Genomic DNA, 24,430 nt, shown 5'->3' on the forward strand with positions numbered 1-24,430 from the left:
TTTTCCACTTCCAACTCCCACTATAAATCACTGTAATGTTACAAAAATATATATTCTAACAAGAAAAGCAGACACACTACTTTCATGTCGAAAACAGGTTCTCAGTGTTAGAACGAACACGCTGCTTGCTGACTGAGCAACAAGCAAGAGTAAACACACTTATCTCCTGGCACACTATCTGGCCTGAGGATGAATGACACCACACACACCTCGAAGATGCCACACTGCTCTGCAGGGCCCAAAGCAGCTGAGCTGTGTTTGTGCTTTCCTGACCCACCAGCAGCCCTCTGTGCCACACCTTCATGCATAATATCTCACTTTCCATACCCTTTGAGCTATTCAGCATTATTCCTCTTTATCTGCATTTAAATAACAAGCTCCCTCCTTCAATTCTGAGTTTAAAAAAAAACAACTAATAGGCAGGGGCTTGGCTCATGTCACACTATGTGTTTGTATTTTAAAGGCCAGACTTGACTTGAATATAGTGAAGCAGGCAAAAAAAAAAAAAAAAAAAAAAAAAAAAAAACCAGAAAGAAAAACACTGTTTTAGTTTACCTCAGTTTCACATCCTATTTTTGTCCTCTAGTAAATCCTTATCTCACAGCAGCAGGGTACTGAAGTGATGTGATGCAGATACACTATCTGAACGCCCCATCCACACATCCTGCAGTTACAGAAGCCCTCCTTCTCCCTACAGCAACTGAGCCATTTCCTCCTGCAGAGGTGCATGCAGCTCTCACTGCCTGCTGACTGCAATCCCAGCAGCCACAGACACTGAGAGGACAGAGCTCACCCCCAGGAAACACCAGCCCCCAGCAAAGCAGTGCTGCTCACCCCCCTTTCTGATCCCCCAGCAGCCCTCATTCAGAAGATGCCTGGCTCTGAGTCACCCCTGCCCCATCACACTGCCTGCCTCCCATGCCAGCCACTACAGATACTCCAGTTTTGATCCCACGCTCCCCTGAATCATGTCCCACTTTTAAATATGATGTTGCTGCAGTTCAAATATAGGGAACACTGACTGTTAAGAAAGAAACTACCATAAACATTTACTCCGAGTGACAAAGATGCCAAAGCAGTCAAGTCTAACCTCATCACCTCAGCTTCTCACTACCCGATCCCTGCACACTGCTATGAGGAAATTATCTATTCAAACAGGAAATTCTACATTTGGTATCTGCCTTTAACAGAAGTCTCAAAGGAGTGTGTATACAGTGCCATAAACACAATGCTGTAGTCCTGGCGGACCCCTCCCCAGCCACCACCACCACCCCCCTGGAGGCTTCCCCAAGCTGGACCCAGCCAAGGGGCAGAGCATGGGGAGAAACATGCTATGAAATTAAAGGGAAAGAAAGAAAATCTCTGAAATCTAGCAACAGAATATACACACTAAAATCCTGAGTTACTTAGGGAAGAAGAATAGTTCTAATGACTATAGACTAATTAGTCTACAGATGACTTAACTAGATTAGTTAAGTCTAGATGACTTTAGAACTAGATTAGTTAAGAACTACTGAAGTTACAGTGAAAGCTGAAAACTCCACACAAGGCTTCATGCAACACTTAAAACACAACTTACAGCATCAAAAAGAAACTGTTGTAAAATAACCAAGAATGCATTTATTAGGTTCTGTCATTTCAATAAATAAATATTAATACAGAACAATTACCTATTCAATTCTGAAATTAAAGCCTTGTAGCGCAACTTTAACTGCGGCTGAAGAGTAAGAAGCAGGAGGAAAGAATCACACTTAGTCTGTCACACTCCTGGTGATTTCCTTTTGTTCATCACCTCACCACAGACTCAAAGAGCTCATACTAGTCAGCAAGTACAGACCAGTCCTTACACCTCTCATGCCTCAAAGCATCTGATTCTCATGCCTTTAAACATAAAAACGTTCAGGCTATTTTGAAAGCTACATCTTGAGACAGCTTCCCCTCCACAAACACAAGGTTTTATTGAAGTCTAAACTTGGCACACACAACACTTCAAGTAGAATATCTTTGCAAGCAGTTTGTTAAGAGGCCTTTAAGACTGAGAAACTTGAGGTCTGTTGTAAAGCTTGTGATATTGTTTGGAAAAAGCCCTTCCCAACTCCTTCATTTTCCTGAGTTACCTCCAGCAGACAAACAATGCAAGTTGCCAGGTATCAGTTTTTACAGGCCACAAGAAGAACTTATGGAAAGCTTATCCTGAAAAATGAAATAGGGCTGCTCTATTTCATCAGCTACGACAGAGGTCAATTCCTCAAGCAAAATAACATGAAGAAAGCACTCCGCTTGCTAAGAGTCTTGATCTAAACTGCTGCACTTCAAAAATAAAATAAAATACATTTCTAATGCAGCTACAATGCTTTAATGTCACAAAAGCAGTGGAAATGCAAGTGCTCTGACTGTCAGAAACAAATGATCCTTAAGAATTAGCTGCAATATGAACTATCCCACGGATTGCAAACAGAATAGTAAGAGAAGCAAGAGAAAAGTAACAATAGCTGCACCCAGAGCTCACTAATAACTACTATTTGCAGGGCTGCACTGCGTAAAGCAGTTAGATGTGCCATCTTACCAGATGATGTGTACATCTTACCCAGGAACAACAGAAGCATTTACAGCAGGAAGGGTTTGGACAACAAGCAGCAACTCTGACAGCGCATTTCTGCAGGAAAAGAACATACTCTGATTCAAACAACAAAAGCAGCCCAGAAAGTACCTGCCAGCAGTGCCAGCTCCTCGGCAGAACCTGACTGTCCAGTACTGCACACTGCTGACAACTCCACCACTATCCGTTCTTACAGGCCTGAACAGTTGCAGCCCCCCACTGAAAGCACCTTGCTAAGTACCATCAGAGCAGTGACAAAGCCTCCCTCAACACACCTTCCATATTAGTGAAATACTACAGTGATAATTGTTACTTTCTCCAAGCACTGCTTTGCACTTCATTGGATAGTCTTATTTCACAAGGCAATTTTAGACATATATAATTTTTTTGTCTATTTTGCATAGGTAGCTAAACTATGGAACCATGACTCCTTCTCCAAAGCAGAACAACATCTCATTAAATTATGCAGCTTACTATTTCAGCTTATGAAAAACAAGTTATAACGTAAAACAGCTATGAATCATTAACAATGTTGGAACAAATGTGATTAAAATCTGTGGAGAAAGCAGCAATTTATTCCTGGATTAAGATCATTGGTCAGTATTTATGATCAAAAGTTAACACAGAAAAATCCAAAATGCTGCTGCAAAGGAAGGATGTGTGTTGTTTAGTGCCAAATGCATCTACAGATACAGTTCATATTTCCTAACTATTGTAACTGTGGCACTAAGCAGCCATCACACGCTGCACCTGACCGTGAACATCCAAAAATGTCACCCCACTACAAAGCAAAATGTAAGTGGCTTGCTGTTTTTTGCAACATTGCTACAAAAGAAGTCTTGTTTTTCCCAACATTATGCCTCATGCTCATACTCCTTCCATACACCTTCACACCAAGGAAGCCAACTACGCAGCTGGAACTCAGAATTAGCAAAACGTAAGGAATAGGATATAGGGATCATCTGAAAGGCAAATACTTGCTGGGGTTTTCCCCTGTGAAAATGTTCAAGGTCCTTCATCAGGTCATATTTACCACTAGTTTCTACGTGAGAAAGACAACTGGATTTTACATCTCTCTTCCTGAAATGCCATGCATTAAAAAAGATCTAATTTTTCTTGCAGTATTTGATAAGAATATTGCTACAGCAAAATACTGCTAAGAGACAGCTGCTGTAAGTACACACGCACACAACTGAGAAATGCTTCTGCTCATAAAGCTCGTTAACTCACAGGGACATGTACAGTTTTCTGCCACATTGACAAAATTCATTTTCCAGACACAAATTTCAAAATTGGTTGGGAAATACACTCTTAAGCAGCTCTCAGAAAACAGAATGACAAAATACAGTTACTACTAGGAATCCCAAAGAGGGTTTAGAAAGAAAGGTTTATCTAACGCTATTTATACCATGCCACCTGTATACAAAGAAACAATCTCTTAAACCTGTACTTTTGGAGTGTCTAATGTGAGTGTACTTAGCCAGAAAAGACCCGATTTTGGCAATATGGGCAAGCAACTAACAAAAATCATCACTGACCTGAGCAAGAGAGGCAGGAAAACTTGCCTCCTCTGCCCTCATACCTTAATCCTGTTCTTGAGCACTTCATATAACCACAGAATGGCTTGGGTTGGAAAGGATCCCGCTACCGCTCAAACTGAGAAAGACTATTTGACAGACAATACATAAGACCTCATGCACTGAGTGAATTTATTGTCAATCTGGTCGTTATCCTTCAAAGTTGTCCTGAAGAAGGTGCAGTATTCACAGCACTTGAAATCCATGGCTTCTTTTGCTGAAAGCAGCCCAAATATCAAGGCACAGTAACATGGTACTACAAAAAAAAAAAAAGTTGTGAAAAACTTTAAATTATCGGTTTTGCAGTATCTTCCTAAGCACAAACGTAGCTCAGTCAGGTTCCTTTGCAGAAATGAAGCACATACACTAAGAGGTGCAGTCAAGAACTAACACACGAACATTCACTTGATAAGCAGTATGGCTTCAAGCCTTAAAATAACACAGGGCAGTCATTTTTGTGTTTTGCACACTATTACAACCTCTTAGCTCTTCTCACCCCAAAAATTTTGTGTCAAATCTATCCTGCAGAAAACAGTAAATAATTGGCTTGGGTTAGCCAAAAAGGAGCTAGAATTCACCCAGCACAAGACCAGGAAAGGACGGAACAGAACCAACACTGCGTGGTCTGAAGGACTGGAGAATGGACTCAATCTCTTAATCCCTGTAGACCAGATTAATTATTTTTAAGCTAAAATAAATAAATAAAAATATAATGATAAAAATCATAGCAGACACAAGCTGTACTTCCTCAAAAGCCTGAGCCTCAAGTTCCAGATATCAGTATAGAGCTAAAAATAAAAAATTAACAGTGCTTCTGTAAATGTTTTCTCGACAAAATACCATCCTGTGCACGAACAGTTTGTTGCAAGACCTTTAGAAGTGGTTAGGAATACCATCTTCCTGGCCTGCTACAAGTATGTCCTAAGCTTTCCTTGCAGGAAACCCATCAGGCTAGCGGGTTTTATAGTCACAGCACAGAGTGCTGCACTTCCCCATGCTGGACACAGCAGGACATAGAACGTCTGCCCGCTGCCCATAGCCAAGTGAAAACGCTTGTCCTCAGCATCCAAAAACCAGAAAGACAAACTAAGCCAAAACAAAACTGGGAAACATGCAGGCTTTAGGAAGAAATCCCCAAACGCTCTTTAGCAGCATGAGAAAAATACACTACTACAGTTGTTTTATTTTGTCTAGACGCTTTCCTGTCTTAGCTTTTCTATTCTTGAGCATTCTTCAGGCTTGTATTTGTTTTCCAAAAAGAAAACAAAAAAAAGCCCAAGATTGTCTCTAGCAAAGAATGTGGGCTTTTTTTCTTCCTCGTTTTTCTTCTTTTTCTATTTTAAGAGAATACATTGGCTGGAAAAAAAAAAAATTACGTCTTCTCATCACCTCCAATCCCTTTTGTCAGTGTTTACTCCTCCTCAGTAATCAACAAAAGATGTCACCAAGACATAAGGGCTCGCATTAACCATTAGGTAGCTGCTTCCTTCCCTAGATTTCAGACTTCAAGATACTTGAAGTCTGTGACAAACAACACTTTGACAGCAATCACTGTTTCAATAGAAAATTCAAGTTTAACCATCCTTACTGCAAAAATTAGGCCAGGTTTAAGAACTTTTTCTGACTCCTTCCATATGAGTTATCTGCTGCATGTAAATAAGGTGAACAGATGAAACAAGTTGCAAAGTCCCAAGATCCAGAGATGGAAGTGCAGTACCTTAAATACAATGAGAATACAGAATTTTTGCACAGATTTCTCAAACAACTACAATTTGGATGCTAGTACAAGTCTAGATATTAATGTGGCACAAAATACACGGACAGTCTGCTCAGACAAAACATCTGCAGCATCAGCTATTCCCCAAAAGATGATCCTTTCATTAGCAGTCACATGTGCTTAGAACAGCAATCTTGCATGAGAAAAAAGCCCTTGTTTTTCCCCATATTATTGTCACAGTACATATTTCATCAGCCTAACTTGCTGAACATCAAATATGCAATCATGAAAGATAATTAGCTCATTTTGTTACTGATGCTTTGGACAACAAACTTGAAGAAATACTTCAGTAACTTTCAGAAAAATGAGTTTCTTGTAGCCAACCTTTAATCACTTTGCTGAGTATTTTTTAGAATATGAAGCATGAAGTGGTTTTTCACAAAGAACAGACATCTTCAACGGCAATGCTTGTACTTTTCTCATTCATTTATAAGAAGAGTAGAGAAACATAACATTAACAGCTTTGTTTAGTAAGTGGGGACTGATATGCAAACAAGAGGATTCAATAATCCAAATGCCTGGATTTGTTCCAATATCTTTGCTGCGGAGATCCTAAGTACTGCTTTTATCCACACTACACTCATGTGTCCTCCTGTATCGCTGGTTCTCAGATGCAACATTTAGCTCACCAATTTACTCTGGTTTTGTTTCTCTTCTGGGAGATTTTAAGAGGACACTATGACTAATTTTGAAGCCTTGTCTACAGAACTCTAATGGATGCATTTAGACCACTACATTTATACACTTAGCTTGAGATAGTATCGAAAACATGACTGGGGCAGATCAGAAAGTACTTCAGACCTACAGAAAAGGGTTGATAAGCAGGCAACCCAAATAGCACAAACATGCTTTAAGAGTTCTTCATAAGCATTGTTTCAAAGTGGCATAATCACTGTATGTACCATAACACATGAACAAGGCTGCATGCAGCAAGAAGTATTTGGAGGGCAGGGGGAGAAAAAGGATTAGGGGGAAAAGACAGAGGATACTTGTCACATGAGAGACATCTGCTGTGACTCATGCTGTAATGCAGGAGAGCACCCTACAATAAATCAGCCTTCAGGAACAACTGTTCAAACCTCAGCCTATGACTGCTAGTGTGCAGAGGACAATATGTACCTAACAAGCTCTAAAAATTCCCCTTCCCCAAAAACAAGCTCCTAACCTTGAGCAGTGTGCAAACGGGATGCAGACACAGCCATCTCCCAGCTCTGAAGGAAAAGAAATAAGATATATGCTACGGTTACCCAGCTTAAAAAGGAGCTTCGATTAAGCAGCTCTCCTCTATTGAATAGCAGGTCATTATAAATACCACGTCAAAGTACCCAGGAATAACAAGAAGAAGTTTTTCTCCCTTAAAGAAAAAGGCTAAATGAGCATAAGCAAAGAAAATGATATTTCTGAAGGAAAAAAAAAAAAAAAAAAAAAAAAAAAAGAACTTGAGCAGTCTCTGATAAAAACAACATCTTAAAACACAAACCCAGCAGCGAAGTATAGAATCACTAACACCCATACAAAACTGACACTTCCCTCAGACCATAAAGATGATCGTGAATGAAAATTGGTGAAGGGAACCATCTAGGAAAGTAGATTCTTCTCTTAAATAAAGTCCTATAAGAAGGACTTCTGCCACACAACTCTACTAAGTAAAAAAAACTGCTTTGCCAGGCTGAGTATGACTGGCTACAAAGCCAAATTCAACCTGCTGTCAGACCAAATACATGCTGACTCCGATTAGTGCTTACAGAACAAGCTTAAAAAAGCCATAAAGGAATCACAGAATTGTAGGGGTTGGAAGGGACCTCTAGAGATCATCGAGTCCAACCCCCCTGCCAAAGCAGGCTCCCTACACCACGTCACACAGGAAGGCGTCCAGGAGGGTCTTAAATATCTCCAGAGAAGGAGACTCCACCACCTCCCCGGGCAGCCTGTTCCAGTGCTCCGTCACCCTCACTGTAAAGAAGTTCTTCCGCACATTCGTACGGAACTTCCTATGCTGTAGGTTCATCCCATTACCCCTAGTCCTGTCCCCACGCACTACTGAAAAGAGACCAGACTCACCACTATGGCTCCCACACCTCAGGTATTTATAAACCTGGATCAAGTCCCCTCTCAGCCTTCTTTTCTCAAGGCTAAACAGACCCAGTTCCCTAAGTCTCTCCTCATAGGGGAGATGCTCCAGGCCCTTCACCATCTTAGTGGCCCTCCGCTGGACTCTTTCCAAGAGAACCCTGTCTTTTTTGTACTGGGGAGCCCAGAACTGGACACTATTCCAGATGAGGCCTCACCAGGGCAGAATAGAGGGGGAGGATCACCTCCTTCGACCTGCTGGACACGCTCTTTTTAATACACCCCAGTATGCCATTGGCTTTTTTGGCTACAAGGGCACACTGCTGGCTCATGGTCAATCTGTCGTCCACCAGGACGCGCAGGTCCCTCTCTGCAGAGCTCCTCTCCAGCAGGAATGTCAGCAACATGGGCTTCAGAAGGGCAACAACTTCTCCAAGCTGAGGCAGGACCAAGGTCCTGAAAGGAGCTGAGCAGCCGACATGCCTTCACCACCACCACACTTCATTGCACAGAAAAATCCCTTCGGCTGTCCCATCTCCACAACGTTTTTGGGGTTGTGGGGTCATCTGAGAGAGCTGAGAAGGAAAAGGAACAGTTAAGTCAAAGTGATGTAGCAATACAGGAGCAGAGGTAACAATACAATGACCAGGAAAGGCTGCTGGGGAAAGCACCAGCACCAAGGACAGGCTCCAGTTACATCTCCACACTCCTGTGCTAAACTAAAAATAAGGCAGGAGAAAAATCCCCCATCACCCTGCTAGCACAAAGAACAGCTGTTGAACATTGCTGAAGACTTCACTCCAAAATATCACTACCATCATCCACCACTGTGTTAGTGAATTAACCTAAAAATCAGCCAAGGACTGTACAAATCTATGAAAGAAACCCCAGCTCCTCAGTTTTCACCTGTGGAGCAACAGGACCACTCTGTAGAGAAACCACTTATAAGCAGGACGGCTTCTGGGAAACAAGAAGTCCTCACATATTAAGAGACAATCCATTACAATGCGCACAGTACTGCTGCAACACCAACATCTGCTATGTTTTTACCAAGATTATGTCCCACATGCTCCCAAGTATGCCTCCCCCCATAAGAATTGGCTCCAGAACTTCTGTTAGGTGACATCCAGCTCCTCAGGACTGTAGCAATGTCTTTGGTGCCCTAAACAGACACCTTCCCAATCATTTGGAGGAGCAATAAATTACTACAGGAAAGCAATGACTAATTCTCAATGACTATTATGGCCACATGCATCTCATGATGAAGGTGGCACACTACAATATTAACATTGGTTAATATGGCCTGAAAACACATTTTTCCCCCTCCTAAATCCCAGCATTAATTCTGATAGTCACATTACAATCCCATGTTTAACTGCAAATCATATTTGCCCAAAAAACAGAGCAGTCAGTACACCATTCCAATAACCTGTGAAAGTTTATCGCTGACATCAGAAAAAGTTAATCTGGGGATAATTCCTACATATCAAGCCACAAGTTCCACTAAGAAAGGAGGTCAAGAGGAAAGCAGGCTCTGTTGATGCCATTTAAATACAGTTTTCACTCAAATACACCTTCTTTCTTTCTCACTGCACTTCCATAGCGATCACAGCACAATCGCTGGATTCATCCAAGTACTCTGAAACATCTTAAAGCTAAATAAGTTCCCTAGTTAATGACAGAAATACCATGTGAGGAGAAACTCAGCACCTTCAGCCCGGTGTTCTTTACCTATGGCTAGAACAAGGTTAATGGTCGATAAGCAGAACTCCGAGCTGCACTGCACATGTGGCATGGCAGGTACCCCAGATCAATTCAAATCCTGTCTGATGTGCTTTCCTCCAGAACCATGGGGCTTATAGCGTACTGCACTAAAATAAGATTCTGGTTTATGAGCAGCTGCTGCTGAACAGCAGACAGGAAGTTAAGCTGCATTAGAAACGAGATGGAGAATAGTATTAGAAAGGGGAGGGGAAGTAAAACAACTTCACACACTTCTGCAGTGTGGTAACTGATACTCAAAACAACAAAAAGGAACACAGAGCTAACATGCACTGAGGCTAGAAAGACCAGCCTATATACGTGGATTCAAGTTTAAGGAATAAAAAAATACAAATGTTTTATCTTACCATAAAATGTTTTCAAAATAAACTATGGGGAAAAAAAAAAGCTAATCTCACCTCAGTTCATAACAAAAGAAGGGGATCTTCAATAAAAGACTGACACCCTCACATACACACTGAGTTCATGTAGGATTGATAAAGGACTGAAGTAAAAATTAACAAAACTCCATTAAGTACAAGAGAACTAGTTTAAGTCATTACTGATACTGAAGGACCAAGGAGAAAATAAAGCTCTCTGTTTCACTCCATGATTCAATTACAGGAGATTTCAGGCAACAGATGACGCTACTACATTGTTGGAGTCTGAATTTCTTAAAAACACCTATTCACACATTCTTGAAGGAAAGAAGAAATAGGCATTAGTTGACCACACACAGGAGCAGGAAGCCTCTGTTGAGTAAGGTACCCAGAAAGAGGACATGCATTCAGCCTGACACCCTCCCCAACACATACAAGACAGTAACAAAACAGCGTTCTATGATTTTCACAGTCAAGGGGTCTAGGAAGCAGTTTTTACTGCTATGTGTATTTTTGCTCATAGTAAAGGAATACAATTACTCTTCCTACAGGGCAAAGAGAGCACAAGACATTAAAGTCACTTCAAATAAAAGGAAGACGTTTGAGTTTAAAATGAGCAGAAATATGACCAGAACTCTTAGCTGTTCTATTTTTGAGCAGATCAGGTACTCGCTAGAGGCCTTCCCACCCATAGCAAACATCAGAAACGTCACACTGGAAGTCAAATTAAGCATAGGAAAAACCCCCAAGTGAGGAAATACCAGACTGAAAAACCTCAGGCCAATGAAATTGAACGTTCAGAGCCCTGAGTTCCAGGTGGATTCACAAGGGTCTCTCTCTTTCCGAAACTCAACCATTTCAGAGGTAATTCTAGCAGATGCCGCACTGCTGACTTGGTCAATTTGCGTATAAAGCTGCTCAGGCACAACAGCAACACACAGACTCCAGACAAACTATTTTGGGCCATGACTTGCTTGGCCAAACACTGAACCAGAATTCCAGAATAGAAATATTCTAGCACAGTAAGTTTATCTACATGCTAGATCTCAAACTAATGCCTAAAATAATAATTAACTGACAGCTCCCCCCATAGCCTTCTTTATTCACATAATTAAAAACATGCCCTGCTGGCTGAAGTCCAGTGATGAACAAACACACATTATGCACTGCCTCAAGAATCAAAGCTCATAAAACAATGTTGCACAGAGCTACAAAAAAATCACATGGTTTTAGGAGACTCCTGAAGCCTGTGAAAGAAATTCTTAGTAAAGCGAGGCTACAGGAATCTATGGAGAAGAAAAACCTCAGACACTTCAGATGATAAAACACTGAACTGTCTCTGCTGATAGTGTAAGCAGCTCTCTGCCATTCTGCTTACTTCTCTCTGAAGTTCTGGGAGTGGCTTTCAGACAAGTTGAATTCTGTGCAGAGCAAGCCTGCATTCACATGTGATTTACAATAGTAAAGTCTGATTACAATGGCGAACCTGCGCTTTGTTCATCCTGGAGCACTGCTCCAATCCCATTTAACAGCTTGTCCACCTCCAGCCTGATGTAGATGAAATACTGTGTGCGATTTAGTGAAGCACTCTAGAATTTACTGTAAACAGACATAAAACAGGGAGCGGCACACATTAACTAGGCTCATGTTCTATTTTAATACGCAGCACGTCTGCCCAGTACTTACACCAATTATGACAACACAAGAAAATGGATGAAATACTTCTCAGTACTTGAAGAAACCATTCAGAGAAAACAAAAAGGTAGAAACACTGCAGAAGTAAATAAAATTTTCAACTGGCAAGAAGGGAGACTTCAGTCTTCTTACACATCACAAGAAAAATTCCTCCAATTGTGAGCCAGAATCAATATTTTTCAATAAGAGCCAGATTCAATTCAGTTTCCTTAGCAAAGCAGTCGGTACCAGCACAGCCAACTTCACTCCTTCTCCCCCAGTTTGTCAAGCTTCTGGAAGCCTCACAGGACTAAATGGAAAACCGTATTTTTTTTTTCCCAAAAAAACTCATTAACTTGAATTCCAAATACCAGATCCGCCCTCAGGAATTTTATTTATTTTTCTTTCAACCAGGTTTTCCCAGTATCGGAAATATTTATCTTCCACCTTAGCAGCATTTAAAAAGAACCAGTACACTACTAAACCTGAATGCACTTCAGATATTTAGAGCAGCCTGTTAGATTTGGTTGCATTTGCTGCTACTTGTTATAAGATCGGGCATAAGCTTTTAAACAAAAGGAAGAACTTCACAGTCTCTTGAAATCTTTGAAGTCAAAAAACTATACAGAATTAAGGCTGAGGGAGCCCAAGTGCTGGTCCAAACCCAGCAAGGTCAGCAGAAAGTCTCCTATGGACTCCAGCCACCTTTGGATCTAAAGTAACACAGGAGCACCTACATTCTTAACTGTACGTTTTTCCTGTAGAAACAGAATCAAATATAAGTGATTTCAATAACTTTACTCCAGTCAGACTTTAAATCTAATACAGTTTCACAGTAACATCGTTGTCATTACAGAATTCGCGCTTTCAATACCAGTTTGTCAGAAAACCACCGCAGAGAAGAAAAATAAAATCATAAATAAACTTTGAAAGCAAATCTTACTCTGTATTATCACTCACAGTGAAACTAAAGGAAAAAAAAAGAAGATTCCAATGAACAGCACACTGAATTCTTGCTGTATCAACTGGCAGCCTGAGACCCAATGAAGTAACCTGCTCAAAATGCAAATCCACGTTCGTTGATGCCAACTTGCTGGCCGAGGTCTAACTTCTGTACTGTTCCAGAATCACCTACTTCATATTCACAAGTTAAACTGATCCCCAAAATTGTATCATACCACAACCACAGAAATAAAGCTCTGTTCTTCGAAATAATCAAACGCCGCTGGGACTGGCCACACGTTTCCCTCCAAAATGTGAGCATGCTTTAAAACTAAATGATATCAGAGTTTATCCTGCCAGCTTGCAGTTGTACTTATACGACTACATGCAACCAGAAGCGAGTTACAAGCAATTCTGCATCATACATGCAATCCATGCTAATAAGACCATCAGCACAGTATAAAAATGTCTTTCAGTGGTAGCAATTTCCTCCTTACCTTGCCTCCTTCTCTCTCAAAGTCGACATACTCCCGGGTCGGTGTCTGCCGCTGCTCCCCCTGCCAGCTGGCCGGAAAAAACTGGAGAGACAGATTGGTTCCCGTGGCCACAAAAGCCTTTTAGAAAAATCAATACAAACAGGATCAGGGAGCAAGACATTACATAAATTATGCAGGCAGTCATTTATTTTTACATCAGTTTATGTCTTAAGCTAGGCAGCATAGAGAATGCTTAAAGTCAAAAACATGCACTCATCATTTTTCTTAAGTATTAAGTTACAAACATCTGATTCCATTTTGACAATATTTGCCATTGGCTGCTTTGGATATAAAATACAACATGGAATCAATACTCCTTTCAAATCAGTTTTGCTGACATTAGAATCTGTCATTTTGGTTCTGTATGGATACCCTACACCAACTTAGGATCTGAAACATTAAAAATTGCCCATGCTTTTTAAAGAGCTTGCATATCTCTAAAAAGAAGTACTTCTGAAGGAAAATGAACTCCAGAGACCTGTTACTAGGAACAGCTTTGCTGAAAGAAAAGAACGCGTTTCTTAGAATATATACTTGCACCTGACATACAGTTCTCGGAACTGAAACAGAGATATTCCTCACGTACTGTCCACAGACATGTACGAGTCAATACAGCTCTATTAAGCATTGTAGGACTAAGTTGTGTTCTCACGTTAAGAAGCCAGTGAAATCCAAGATGCTGTGTCAGAAAGAATACATTGGAGCAGGAATTCTCAGCAGCAGCCCTTTGTAAAATCATTAAAGGGACTGGATTACTGGGAAAAGCACATACTGCTACCAAGTGAATGCTTCCTACAGCTTCAAATGAAAATAAGGTTCTGTTTTCTTTATAAACTCTCCATATTTATTTGCACATCTTATCAGCCCCACGGAGTGCACAGCATGCCAACTTCTACATGGGGAGGCATTTTTTTCTTCCCACCAATGGAAACCTGATTCAGGGTATTTCCCTTCTGCGGTACACTGCAATGTGTCCTGCAGGGTATTGCCAGAATACAACTCCGCTCAAAATCTCAGGGTCAAATATATTTTGTTGCAGTCAAACAATACCGTATTGATTACCAGGATCACTTAGATTTAAACGGTCATTATCTCAGAATACAATTTTTCTTGAAAGCCATAGAGAACACCGCCCTAACAGCTGCCTTTTCCTGACAAGCAGATTCCTTTCAAGCAGCCCAGAATTCAGCAACTTGGTGAACTGTGCTACTATAGATGACACAATAGCTCTACATGTTATTTAAGACAGTTCCGGTCATGTACTGCAACACTGTCACACGATTATCTACCGTTTTGAAAATAGAAATGCTTTCTCTCGACTTTTCCCCCCCAATGAAGGAAACTAACACTGCAATCACACCCCATTCCAGACTACTTTGAAGAGATCTTTCTATTCAATTCTATTTGTCTAATCTCCCGTTCAACCCATTCTCAATGCCATTAAAGCTGAAGCATCAGTTCTACTCGCGCTAGTGTTGCACTGGCCGTACGATTCCCAAAGGCACATTTCAATTCATGTAACTGAACCTTCACCGAGGCTGTGTTTGCACAAATATGAAGAATAGAATCTGTGACGGCTTCAGACCATCAGCATTTGATTATCTTGCATTACTCCCTTCACTATTCCAAGTAGTTCTGCTTACATGCAAACAAAAAAAAAAAAGTAAAACCTGAACACTTTTGACTCACCCTCACCACTTCGCCTGCTCAAAAACTACTTTCCCATCTCCAAGTACCTTTAGCAAATACATCTTTTGTGCTCCTTAATTTAGGCACGTAAAACCAAGTGTCAAGGAGCAAAATCCTGGAGCTCAGAGCAGATGCCTGCAGTGCTCCAGACTGCTCCAGATCCCACAGGCCCTGAGGGCACCGGCAGGAGAGCTGCACTCACTCCCTGGGAAACTGAGTAAGATGCAGGAGCATCCCGTGCCTAAACTTGTGCTGCAGGCCTGCGAAAAAGCATGGGAAAATGTTAGAGAAAAAAAGAAAATGAAAGTACACACATTTTCACAACCTCACCGAGTCGTGCAGGCAACACGCAGACCATAAGCGCCTCAGAAGCTGTGTGGCTGTATCTCGATTTTTGACACCTGTTTCCTCTCTTTGTGCAGATAAAGCTGACCAATTTAAACACCCTGCCCCAAAATCATCGGTTGGTACTGAAAAATGCAAGAACTGCCTCGCTAGTAACCACACAGAAAGAACTACCCTGGACCCAGCATTTCTGTTGTTGTTGTTACTAAACAAATATACGAGAAGAACAATAATCAGACCACCACCAGGTAATAAAACTGAAATTGAGTGCACTGTATTTGCTACGCAGAGCCCTTTAAAGCTCAGTCTGAAGTGCTAGGAGGCCGCCAGGTAGCACAAGGCTGTCAAGACTTACATCCGGACAGCGTAAATGCATGTAAACATCTTCCAACCAAGTACAGTTCAGAAGCCTCCAAAAACAAAATACATACGTAACGTTAGTCTCAAGTTATCAAAGCAGTTTAATAGCAGCAAAGCAGTAGCCTGATCTGGTATTCCACGTGTTCTTGTGTTCTTTTCCTATGAGTATCAGTAATTATTTTGCTTACTCAATCAAGAGTTATTTGATAAAAGGAAGCAACAATCTACTGCCACTTCTGTGTTAGAGCCTTCAGCTGCTCTCTGCTTTCATTTTTTGTCTGCTGAAAAAATACGTAAGGTCATTTGCTGAGGCTCCCTTTGGAGATAAAAGACTAAAATCCTTGATGTCTGGAAAAACATTCAAGATGAAAAAAACTAAAGAGCCGTCCAGCTTTTCTTAACATCAGTCATTACACACACTGCGTCGCCAAATAAAACCGACTACTTGTGCCTTGTTCGCAGAACAAAACCAGATGTTTCAGATCAAGAAATGTAGAGGCTGTTTTATAATTAAGTCGATGAAAAAATATGTAGAACAGACATCGCTGGTGGCTTCCCTTCCAAGGAATGGGGCTCTGGCAAAGACAGACAGCATGCTTAGAAGCGCAGAGGTGAAACTACAGTGATTTCTCCTTTACAAGAATAACGGCATACACTGCACTAGAGTCATTGAGCAGCTGAACGCCTTTCGTCCGCTTTTATTTTCCCTTTGAAGGGAAGGACTGAGGCATCCCACACTTTCACCTGCCCAGGAGTCCCGCAGGCCAGCAGCCGCTGCCCTCACCTCCCCATTGTTTCCCTGGCGACTTTTTAACGCCAGCAAACACACACACAATGAAAACTGCGTGTAAAAACACAGCAGCACAGGATCCGAAACCACAGGTAACAAGCGCAGGTAAGACTAGTTAAAATGAAGTTCCTTAGTAAACGCATGTCCTACTCACAGCTACCAATGACGGGGATCTGTGGTGGCAATTAGCACTGTGCTACACTGCAGCGTGGCTATACCGGGTGTCTCCGTGAGCCGAGAGCCAACGAGCTGTCCCAGACCGAGCGTGCGGAACGCAGGGGTCTGTCTGCGGGCAGGAAACTCCCACCTCGCCCTGTCATCAGTGTTGAAGGGCTGAGCCGTGTGTGCGCCCGGCTGCGAGTTACGAGCAGCGCGGGGTGACACGGCGCTGCAACCAGGAAACAGCCGCCACCGCGCCGCGCTCACAGCCACCCCGCGCAACGCTGCAGCTCCGGGAGCGCAAAGCTGCCGGCCGGTGAGCGAGAGCGGAAAGTTACCGACACCGCGTCTCAAAAGCGGCCGGTTTAGCTCGGGCAGCACCCGGCGCGGGCGGGACTTTTCTCCGGCGCCTTCTGGACGACGTTACTCGTCCCGGGAAGGCGCCGTTCCGTCCGGGAGCCGCGTGCCCCCGGGAGCTGCGGGCGGCGCGGCCCGAGGAGCGGACGGGACCCGGCAACAGCCCGGCTGACAGCACGGCGGGGCGGCACGGCCGGCACTTACGATCTCGGAGCGGCCGTCGCGACAGGCGTTCTGGAAGCGGGCCTGCCTCTCTTCGTGGGGCCGGTCCCTGAAGCCGGTGTACTTGATCTGCGGGAACAGGGCGCAATCAGAGCCGCGCACACACTGCACAGCCCGCACCGCCGGCGCTCCCCGCCCTCCCCGGGCCCTCCGCGCAAACTTTCCGCCCGCCGCACCTCGCACTCTCGGCTCAGCTTCCTGAAGAACTCCTCGTTCTCGAACTTGCTGCGCTGGTCAGGGACGACCCGCGGCATGGTGCCGGGCCAACGCTGCCCTCCGCCCGCCCCGCGCTGTCCCGGCCCCACCGCTCGCCTCGCCCTTTGTTAGCCCCCGCCGTAGCCCCCCCCTCCCGCTACCTCCTCCCTCCCTTCTCCCTTCTCCCTTCTCCCTTCTCCCTTCTCTCTCCTCTCTCCTCCCGCCGCGCGCGCACAGCGGCCGCCCCCTCTCGTCTCCCTCCCTCCCCTCCGACTTCCTCCCCGCCTCGCCAACTCCTCCGAACAGCCGCACCATTCACAACTCCGCGCCGCCGCCGCGCATGCGCTGAGCCGCGCCCCGGGGGCTCGCGCGCCTCCCTCGCGGGCGGGAAGGGGGGGAGGCGGGAAGCGGGCGGTGTCGTTCGGCCGCAGCCGGGCGGCCCCTCAGCGCCGGGACGGCCTGCAGCCCCCCGCATCCCTCCGCAGGGCGGATCCCGCGGTAGTTTCCGGCTCCTACTGCGGGGGGAGCGGCCCCGGTGCCCTGAGCCCCGTGGTGGGCTCGGTCCTTTCGGTCCTCGTCGGTCTCTTCAGCCCCGCAGTGAGCGCGCTCCGCTCAGCCTCCCTCAGTCTTTCAGCCCCCTCAGTTCCCTCAGCCGCGTCCAGCTCGCTTCCGAGGCCCAAAACAGCCCCGAATGCCGCTCACTTCAGGAGCCGTGACCCTGCGGGACGCACACCGCCTGTCCCGAACCTTTCTGTTCTGTCCCAAACCTTCTATTCCACCCTCACCTTCATCACTAACTTTCCCTGCAGCCGCTGCTCCTCCGCGGCCCAGGAGCGCCATGAGGGTACAGGTGCCCTCTCCAAAAGTGCTTGAGTGCCTATTGCCAGCGTACAAATATTAGAGCACATTAGATCTTTTGATAAAGAAACAAGGCTTTCTAATCTCTCAGCGTTACAGCCTTAACTTTACACGTACGCATGCAAATCGAAGGAGGGCGATGCTGAGGTTAGCCAGGAGGCACGATCTGAATCAAGTGAGCAAATTAATCAAAATGAGGGAAGCGTCTCTATTCCTTAATTGTGGACGGGCTTCATACAAAAACTGCTGATGTTGTGTTCACGCATAGAAGAAAATTGTATGGGAAGTTTAATGCATGCAGGCAATAACTCCAGGTGCGTTAAAGCTGTGTCTTCCCACTCTCGGTGTGTTACTGTCCTGCACGGATACGTTCAGAAGTTGAAAGAAGTTTGCAAACATTTATTTGGTAATAACTAAACCTGAAACAAAACTGCGCTGGGATCCAAAATGTAGAAATGTTATATATTATCTTGATTAGGTTAGATTAATACCAACCCTTAGGCAGGACTCCTGTGAATGCCAGCCATATTTAGAGGTGCCCAAAAAAGAAATTAAAAAAAAGAAAAAAAGAAAAAAATCCATATCACAATTCATCTTGCAGCAAGATCAATACTGAGTGCATAGACCTGCAGGAGAGCTGCCAAGTCCATCGGGTAGAAATCCACCTTCTTAACCTCCAGTCATCTGTCACCACTCGGAGCACATCGCACAGTTCCTGCCTCCCCCAGCAACAAGGGAGAAGGCCTCTTTCCAAACAACCTTTGAGAAAGGAGAGGAGAGGAGAGGAGAGGAGAGGAGAGGAGAGGAGAGGAGAGGAGAGGAGAGGAGAGGAGAGGAGAGGAGAGGAGAGGAGAGGAGAGGAGAGGAGAGGAGAGGAGAGGAGAGGAGAGGAGAGGAGAGGAGAGGAGAGGAGAGGAGAGAAAGGAAAGAAAAGAAAAGAAAAGGAAGAGAGAAAGAGAGAGAGAGAGAGAGAGAGAGAAAGAAAGAAAGAAAGAAGGAAAGAAAGAAAGAAAGAAAGAAAGAAAGAAAGAAAGAAAGAAAGAAAGAAAGAAAGAAAGAAAGAAAGAAAGAAAGAAAGAGAAGAAAAGAAGAAGAAAAGAAAGTACTGAGCTCAAAAGTGAGTGGTTGTGAAGCCCTGAAATAAGAGCCAGGAGCCATAATCACCTAGTGAGTTGTGGGCTGTTTGTTTTGTTCGTTTTCTTTGTGTTGTTGTTGTTGTTTGTGTGTTTTTTGTCTTTGTCCCATATTTTTTAAGACTTTGCTTGGAAACAACAGCAGCCCTGACTGCTTTCCTCCCCACAGCCCTTTGTTTAGTATTTGTCATCCTGGGGCTCTCGTCACTGCAGTTTTCATTTTAAATAAAGCGAGTCAGTGCTAATGGGAAGTCTGCAGCAGATCGGTCCCTGCCTCTGCCTGTTGCCTCCCTCTCACGTACAAACAGAACAGCAGGCAGAGATGAGATGGAAAATGGCCCCACAGTACCACGTTATTCTTCTGGGTTTATCCGGTTTCTCCAGGCTGAGCTGACTTTGAAAAAATGAACTTCTGCTCTGAAGGATATCTCCCTGGTGAAGGGATCTGATTCCTGTAAATGGTAACAGATACAACTGGGGAAGAAAAATAATATTGACTTGATTTCTCATCACAGGAAGCATATAACATTGGACCAGATGTTCTCCTCACTACCCCTGTGCAGCCCCGGTGCCTTAGTAAGGGAATTCAGGTCTTGAAGATAGAGGAGTTCCTACTGTTTTATTCCTAGCCAGACAGAGGAGAGGCATAAGAATTAACACCTTTGCTGCATGAAAGGCTGCACATAATTCCAGTAAGTATTTAACAGTTTGGCTGCAGTGACTGGTCCCTGGCCAGGCAGTCAGAAGCAGTTTTGCAGGTGGTAGCTGGGCGACATGGGAGGGAAAGCTGAGGTTATCATGTTGGAAATGGGATACAAACTTGTGGGGATTCTGCAGCTTAACACTGCTTTTTCCTTCTACTTATTAGTACTGTACCAACAGTGCATCAAAACAAGCTAGAATCTTCTTGCTTGTGCATTACCAAGCAAAAGCTCTTCCTAAAGGAACCTCGGTGATGTTTCTGCAAGCCCTTCCCGTGCAGCTCAGGCTGCTCCAATGTGAGCAGAATTAACTTGGTCTACAGATCCTCGTGCTGCTGATTCGTGAGATGAGACCTTCAACTGTTCATCAGTACTCTGGGTGAGTCATCTTCAGAAAACAGAAATGGTCAGACTTGGAGGCACGCTGCCATTTCTTTGCAAAATAAGATCTACTGTGTTTACAGTGCGTGGAGAACTGAGGTAGAGGATTTTCAGAGTGGATGTTTTTGGGAAAGGGAATTTTCTTTCAGTGAAAAGTCCTGCGTACACTTTTCTTACCATAGCCCTTCTTTGAAATTCCTGGCTTCCCCTAGGCAGCAGTATTTGATGAACAACTGTGTGGTACAGATGTTATATCGTTCTCTAGACTTTGTGCATGTGAGAAAATAATAAGTGAGACTCCTATGTATCCATTGATCTATGGCAGCTGCAGCATAATCAAACATTGCTGTTATGTGTATACAAGCTACTCTATGATTATATACCCATTAATAAACTGTTTGCAAGATATAATTATGCGCATTAAGTGTGAAATGCAATCCCCTTACGCAAGGTCTATGCTAATGTGTTTTATAGAATTCATAGAGAGAGGGAGAAATAGAGCTGATGAACTGATATTGGTCCCTGACTGATTTTTATTTCCTTACAAAGACAATTGATGCTCTTAACTGGAATATCGTCACTGAAGTCTTCCCACCAGAGGCCTGATCAGCTCATGGGCACAGAGTGACAAGCAGAATCAATCCCAAAACGTTCTAATTCACCTACAGAGCAGCCTTTCATGCCTAGCCTGTATAAATCAGCACATGGGTCTATCTTATCTCCTGACTCCCAAATTAACCCTAATGAGGCATATGGGCAGCGCAGAGGGCCACAAGCCATTGAAGTCAGTTCATGTCTGAGGAAGCACATTAGACAGAGATGCATGTACATACCCCAAATGCAACAGTATACAGCTTTTCAGGACTTTGCTAAGCCCAAAGTTAATACCTAAAGATCTTACGTAGCACACGAAGAGAGATAAGAGCCATACCACAACAGCTAAACAATATTTTGCATACTGAGTGGGAAGCTGCCTACCAGTTAAAAAATGCTAAGCATGGCAGGTATGAGCAAGGAAGCAGCACCTGACCTCTCTTTTCTCTAAACCAGACTACAAGGCAGATGCATCTATCCACTCCAGAAGCCAAACCTGAAGACCTTTTCCTAAGAGAAAAAGACAGCTGATGTTACTTGAACCATCTGAACAGGTTTTCCCTTGTGGAAGCACAATTCCTGCCTGCCCTTGCTGTTCTCAGGCATTTGGAGCACTCAGCCAGGATGTGGGAGACCTTCCCATCTTGAGGTACCTTCATCACCACGACCCCAGCGCAGCAGTAGCTGCATTCACACTTCTGCTTCAACCTGGGTTACTGTCACTTTGCAGAATGAGCTGCAAGTCTTCACAGGCAAGCCTACATGGGAGGCCAGAAAAGAAAGCATCACCACCCTGGTGATCCAGGCACTTTCAAGGCCCCGTGCCATTCACTCAAATACACTCTTCTAATATTTACATACAAATAATCACTGCACTCAAAAAGACTGGGGACATTTGCGACTGAAGAAGTAGAGTGTAACTCCAGGTACACAAGTATGATGTAGGAAAGGCAGGCTCTGATTATTGAGCTTGGCACTGTCTTAGGAAAACATGATGCCAGAAAGAATTGGAAATCTTTTTAAATTCTTTCAATTAACCAGGGAAATGCAGACGTTTTTCTAGAAACCAACACAAGATGAAACTTGAGAACGCGAGAACCAATTAATCTTCTGATGAGGCTATGAGGTCTGAACTGCACAATTAGTTGGAGAACTAAAACAGATTATCCCAGAAGACTGCTTGACTTTTCTACTAGTTGTTAGGAACAGCGATGATGAGTGGAGGAGGTATAGTTTTCTAGAACTGTGTTGAAATCCATGTATGTTTTGACAGTGGAACCATGCAGCTTTCAGATTAGAAACCCATTTCCATTTTAACAATTGTAGCCCTAAGTGGAAAGAAGTATTGTGTGAAGTCAGAGTCTCTGCAGCCTGGTGAAACAGAGAGCAGGGCCAAGAGCCTCGTCCTGCTTAGCCTAGTCTGCTAAAGGACTTGGGGCACCTCTCTTTGCCTCTTGTTCCACAGTTCCACCACATATCAAACAATTTGTCATCCCCAGACAAAGATCTCAAAATCTCTATTTAAATAGCCAGACACTGTCATTATCTGTGATGTTGAGCAATGAGGAGAAAGTTTAACTGAGCACAAGACATGACTCACTCAAGCCCACGTACGTAAAAGGATGTGTTTAAAAACTGCCTTTGTGAATTTAGTTCTAAGGATGCTGCTAAGGCCATACAAGCCATACTTACAGCACTTGATCATATGTTGTTCAGGCAGAGCTTTTCCTGTGTATTATCCACTGAGCTGCTATCAGCAGCAGTGTCTCATCACACTGGATTTCTTAATCCGGTCGAAACTCTGTCAGAAGCATATGTCTGGCTTTGGGAGTGCCATGCTCTAGCAGGGGGCCTTTCAGACATTTCCAAGAGTGCTAAGTACAGGATATAAAAACACTGGACAAGCTCCTTGATCTTGTAATTCTTCCTGAAGTTTCTGCAGATATTTAGGCCTTAGAAAGAAGCATGTAGATGGACAGTGCAGACAGTCTTGGTTCCAAGGCCTGGTGCAACACAGCTGCACAGCTGGCAGCACAGAGGGGATGTGAAGTTGCACGCAGGACAGCTGGAGCTTTCTTGCACCTGAGCAGCATGCGTGCAAGACAGCAGAGCACCTGGTCCTGCAGCGTGGAACACGTTTTGTTCAAAGCATGGAAGCTAAGCCCTCATAAGGATGGTTATTTGTGGGCTGCACTGGTGATAGTGAGGGAGAACACTGAACTCTGACTCAAACCTCATTCTTGCTTCACACATGTATGCTTATCACTGAGTGAGCTCAGCATTATAATCTTCAGTATGTATGATTTATACTAAATACAACTCTTGCAGATGATTCAGGCTTGTTACAGATAACATCCATACAACACTTTACACTAGGAAGAGAATTCCTATAAGCTTAGAGCTAACCTTGTCTCCTCCTGTAGATCCAGTGGAACAAAGCCATTGCATTCACTAAGCTTTTTTATTCATTTTGTTTCCTGCCTTCTCTATAGTCAAAGCAGAAATGAACTTCTAGAAGTATCCAAGAATTTAAGACCTTGCCTTACTGAAACTTAAAACTTCACAGTAAGGGAGGTTTGTCACAGATGTATCTTAGCTGAAAATGTTTTGTTGGTGAGAAACAAAGAAGTTTATGCTCCAAAAATGTCCTCTTCCAAAACTCCACGTTTGCTTAGAGTAGCTGAACACCACTACAGAGGACTTATTGGAACATTTCACTTTAATCTTAATTAGAAGACTGTTTAAAACCCCTATTCTGTTTTTAGGGAGTTACCTTGAATGCAGCAGAAGTTAAAGTTTTCTATCCCATTCAGTCCTCTTACTCACACTTTATCTGCCTTTATGACATGTGTCCAAACTCTAAATCTGCCTCATAACATGCAGCAAAACATAAACCTGCAAACCGCCAGGTGCTTACAAAAATCTTTTTCCTAAAGAATGTGTTTCATTTTCAAGGGGGAAGCTGCATTTCAGAACTGAACAGAGTTCTGTTGCCTTGTTGCACACTGAACTCTTCACAGAAACATGCATTCTCAACTACCTAAATCGCACTTTTCCCATCACTGCACAGAGAGGGGAGACAAAGTCAGACCCAGTGTGATATGTAACCAGAGCAGGGCGAGCTGCTGCCATGTACAGATGGAACCCAGAGAGACACGGATTCTCTCATTGAGGCTAATACAGAAAATTAGCAATATTTAAATTTATGTCTCCAACCAAGTCCACAAGGAAATTTTCCTCTTTATCAGCACATTCCATCACGGGCAGGTTTGGAGCGCGCTGGCGCAGGGGGATGCAGACCGCTGCTTTCATTACAGAGTCTGCAAAGAA

General features: G+C 43.7%; 1 protein-coding gene and 1 long non-coding RNA gene across 12 annotated transcripts in view; one reads left to right on the forward strand and one right to left on the reverse strand.

The window, feature by feature from the left end:
- The window catches only part of CBFB (core-binding factor subunit beta), a 40,769-nt gene extending 22,866 nt beyond the window's left edge, over positions 1-17,903 (reverse strand). For 2 of the 10 annotated variants that reach the window (XM_015873847.3, XM_015873848.3), the window contains exons 1-3: positions 17,415-17,533; positions 17,221-17,307; positions 13,278-13,394 (exon numbers count right to left, since the gene is read on the reverse strand). In XM_015873847.3, coding sequence (XP_015729333.1) covers positions 13,278-13,394; positions 17,221-17,307; positions 17,415-17,492 — 282 coding nt within the window. In that variant the 5' untranslated portion in view covers positions 17,493-17,533. Of the gene's footprint in view, positions 1-4,294; positions 4,433-13,277; positions 13,395-16,654; positions 17,308-17,414; positions 17,534-17,745 lie in introns of those variants that run through there. The other 8 variants (XM_015873850.3, XM_085551641.1, XM_085551645.1 and 5 more) reach the window with 7 other exon arrangements.
- Positions 17,904-19,073: 1,170 nt separating this feature from the next.
- On the forward strand, positions 19,074-23,006 carry LOC146760518 (uncharacterized). Of its 2 annotated transcripts, XR_014947715.1 has the most exons (4): positions 19,084-19,458; positions 19,940-20,116; positions 20,293-20,504; positions 21,557-23,006. It is a non-coding gene; the product is annotated as an uncharacterized LOC146760518 (long non-coding RNA). The 2 variants fall into 2 exon arrangements; XR_014947714.1 differs by lacking the exon at positions 21,557-23,006 and having other exon boundaries at positions 19,074-19,458; positions 20,293-20,913.
- The last annotated feature ends 1,424 nt before the right edge of the window (positions 23,007-24,430 follow it).

This window comes from Coturnix japonica, chromosome 6 (assembly GCF_054131305.1).
Source record: "Coturnix japonica strain WE chromosome 6, WE-NBRP24, whole genome shotgun sequence".
NCBI classification, from domain to species: domain Eukaryota; kingdom Metazoa; phylum Chordata; class Aves; order Galliformes; family Phasianidae; genus Coturnix; species Coturnix japonica.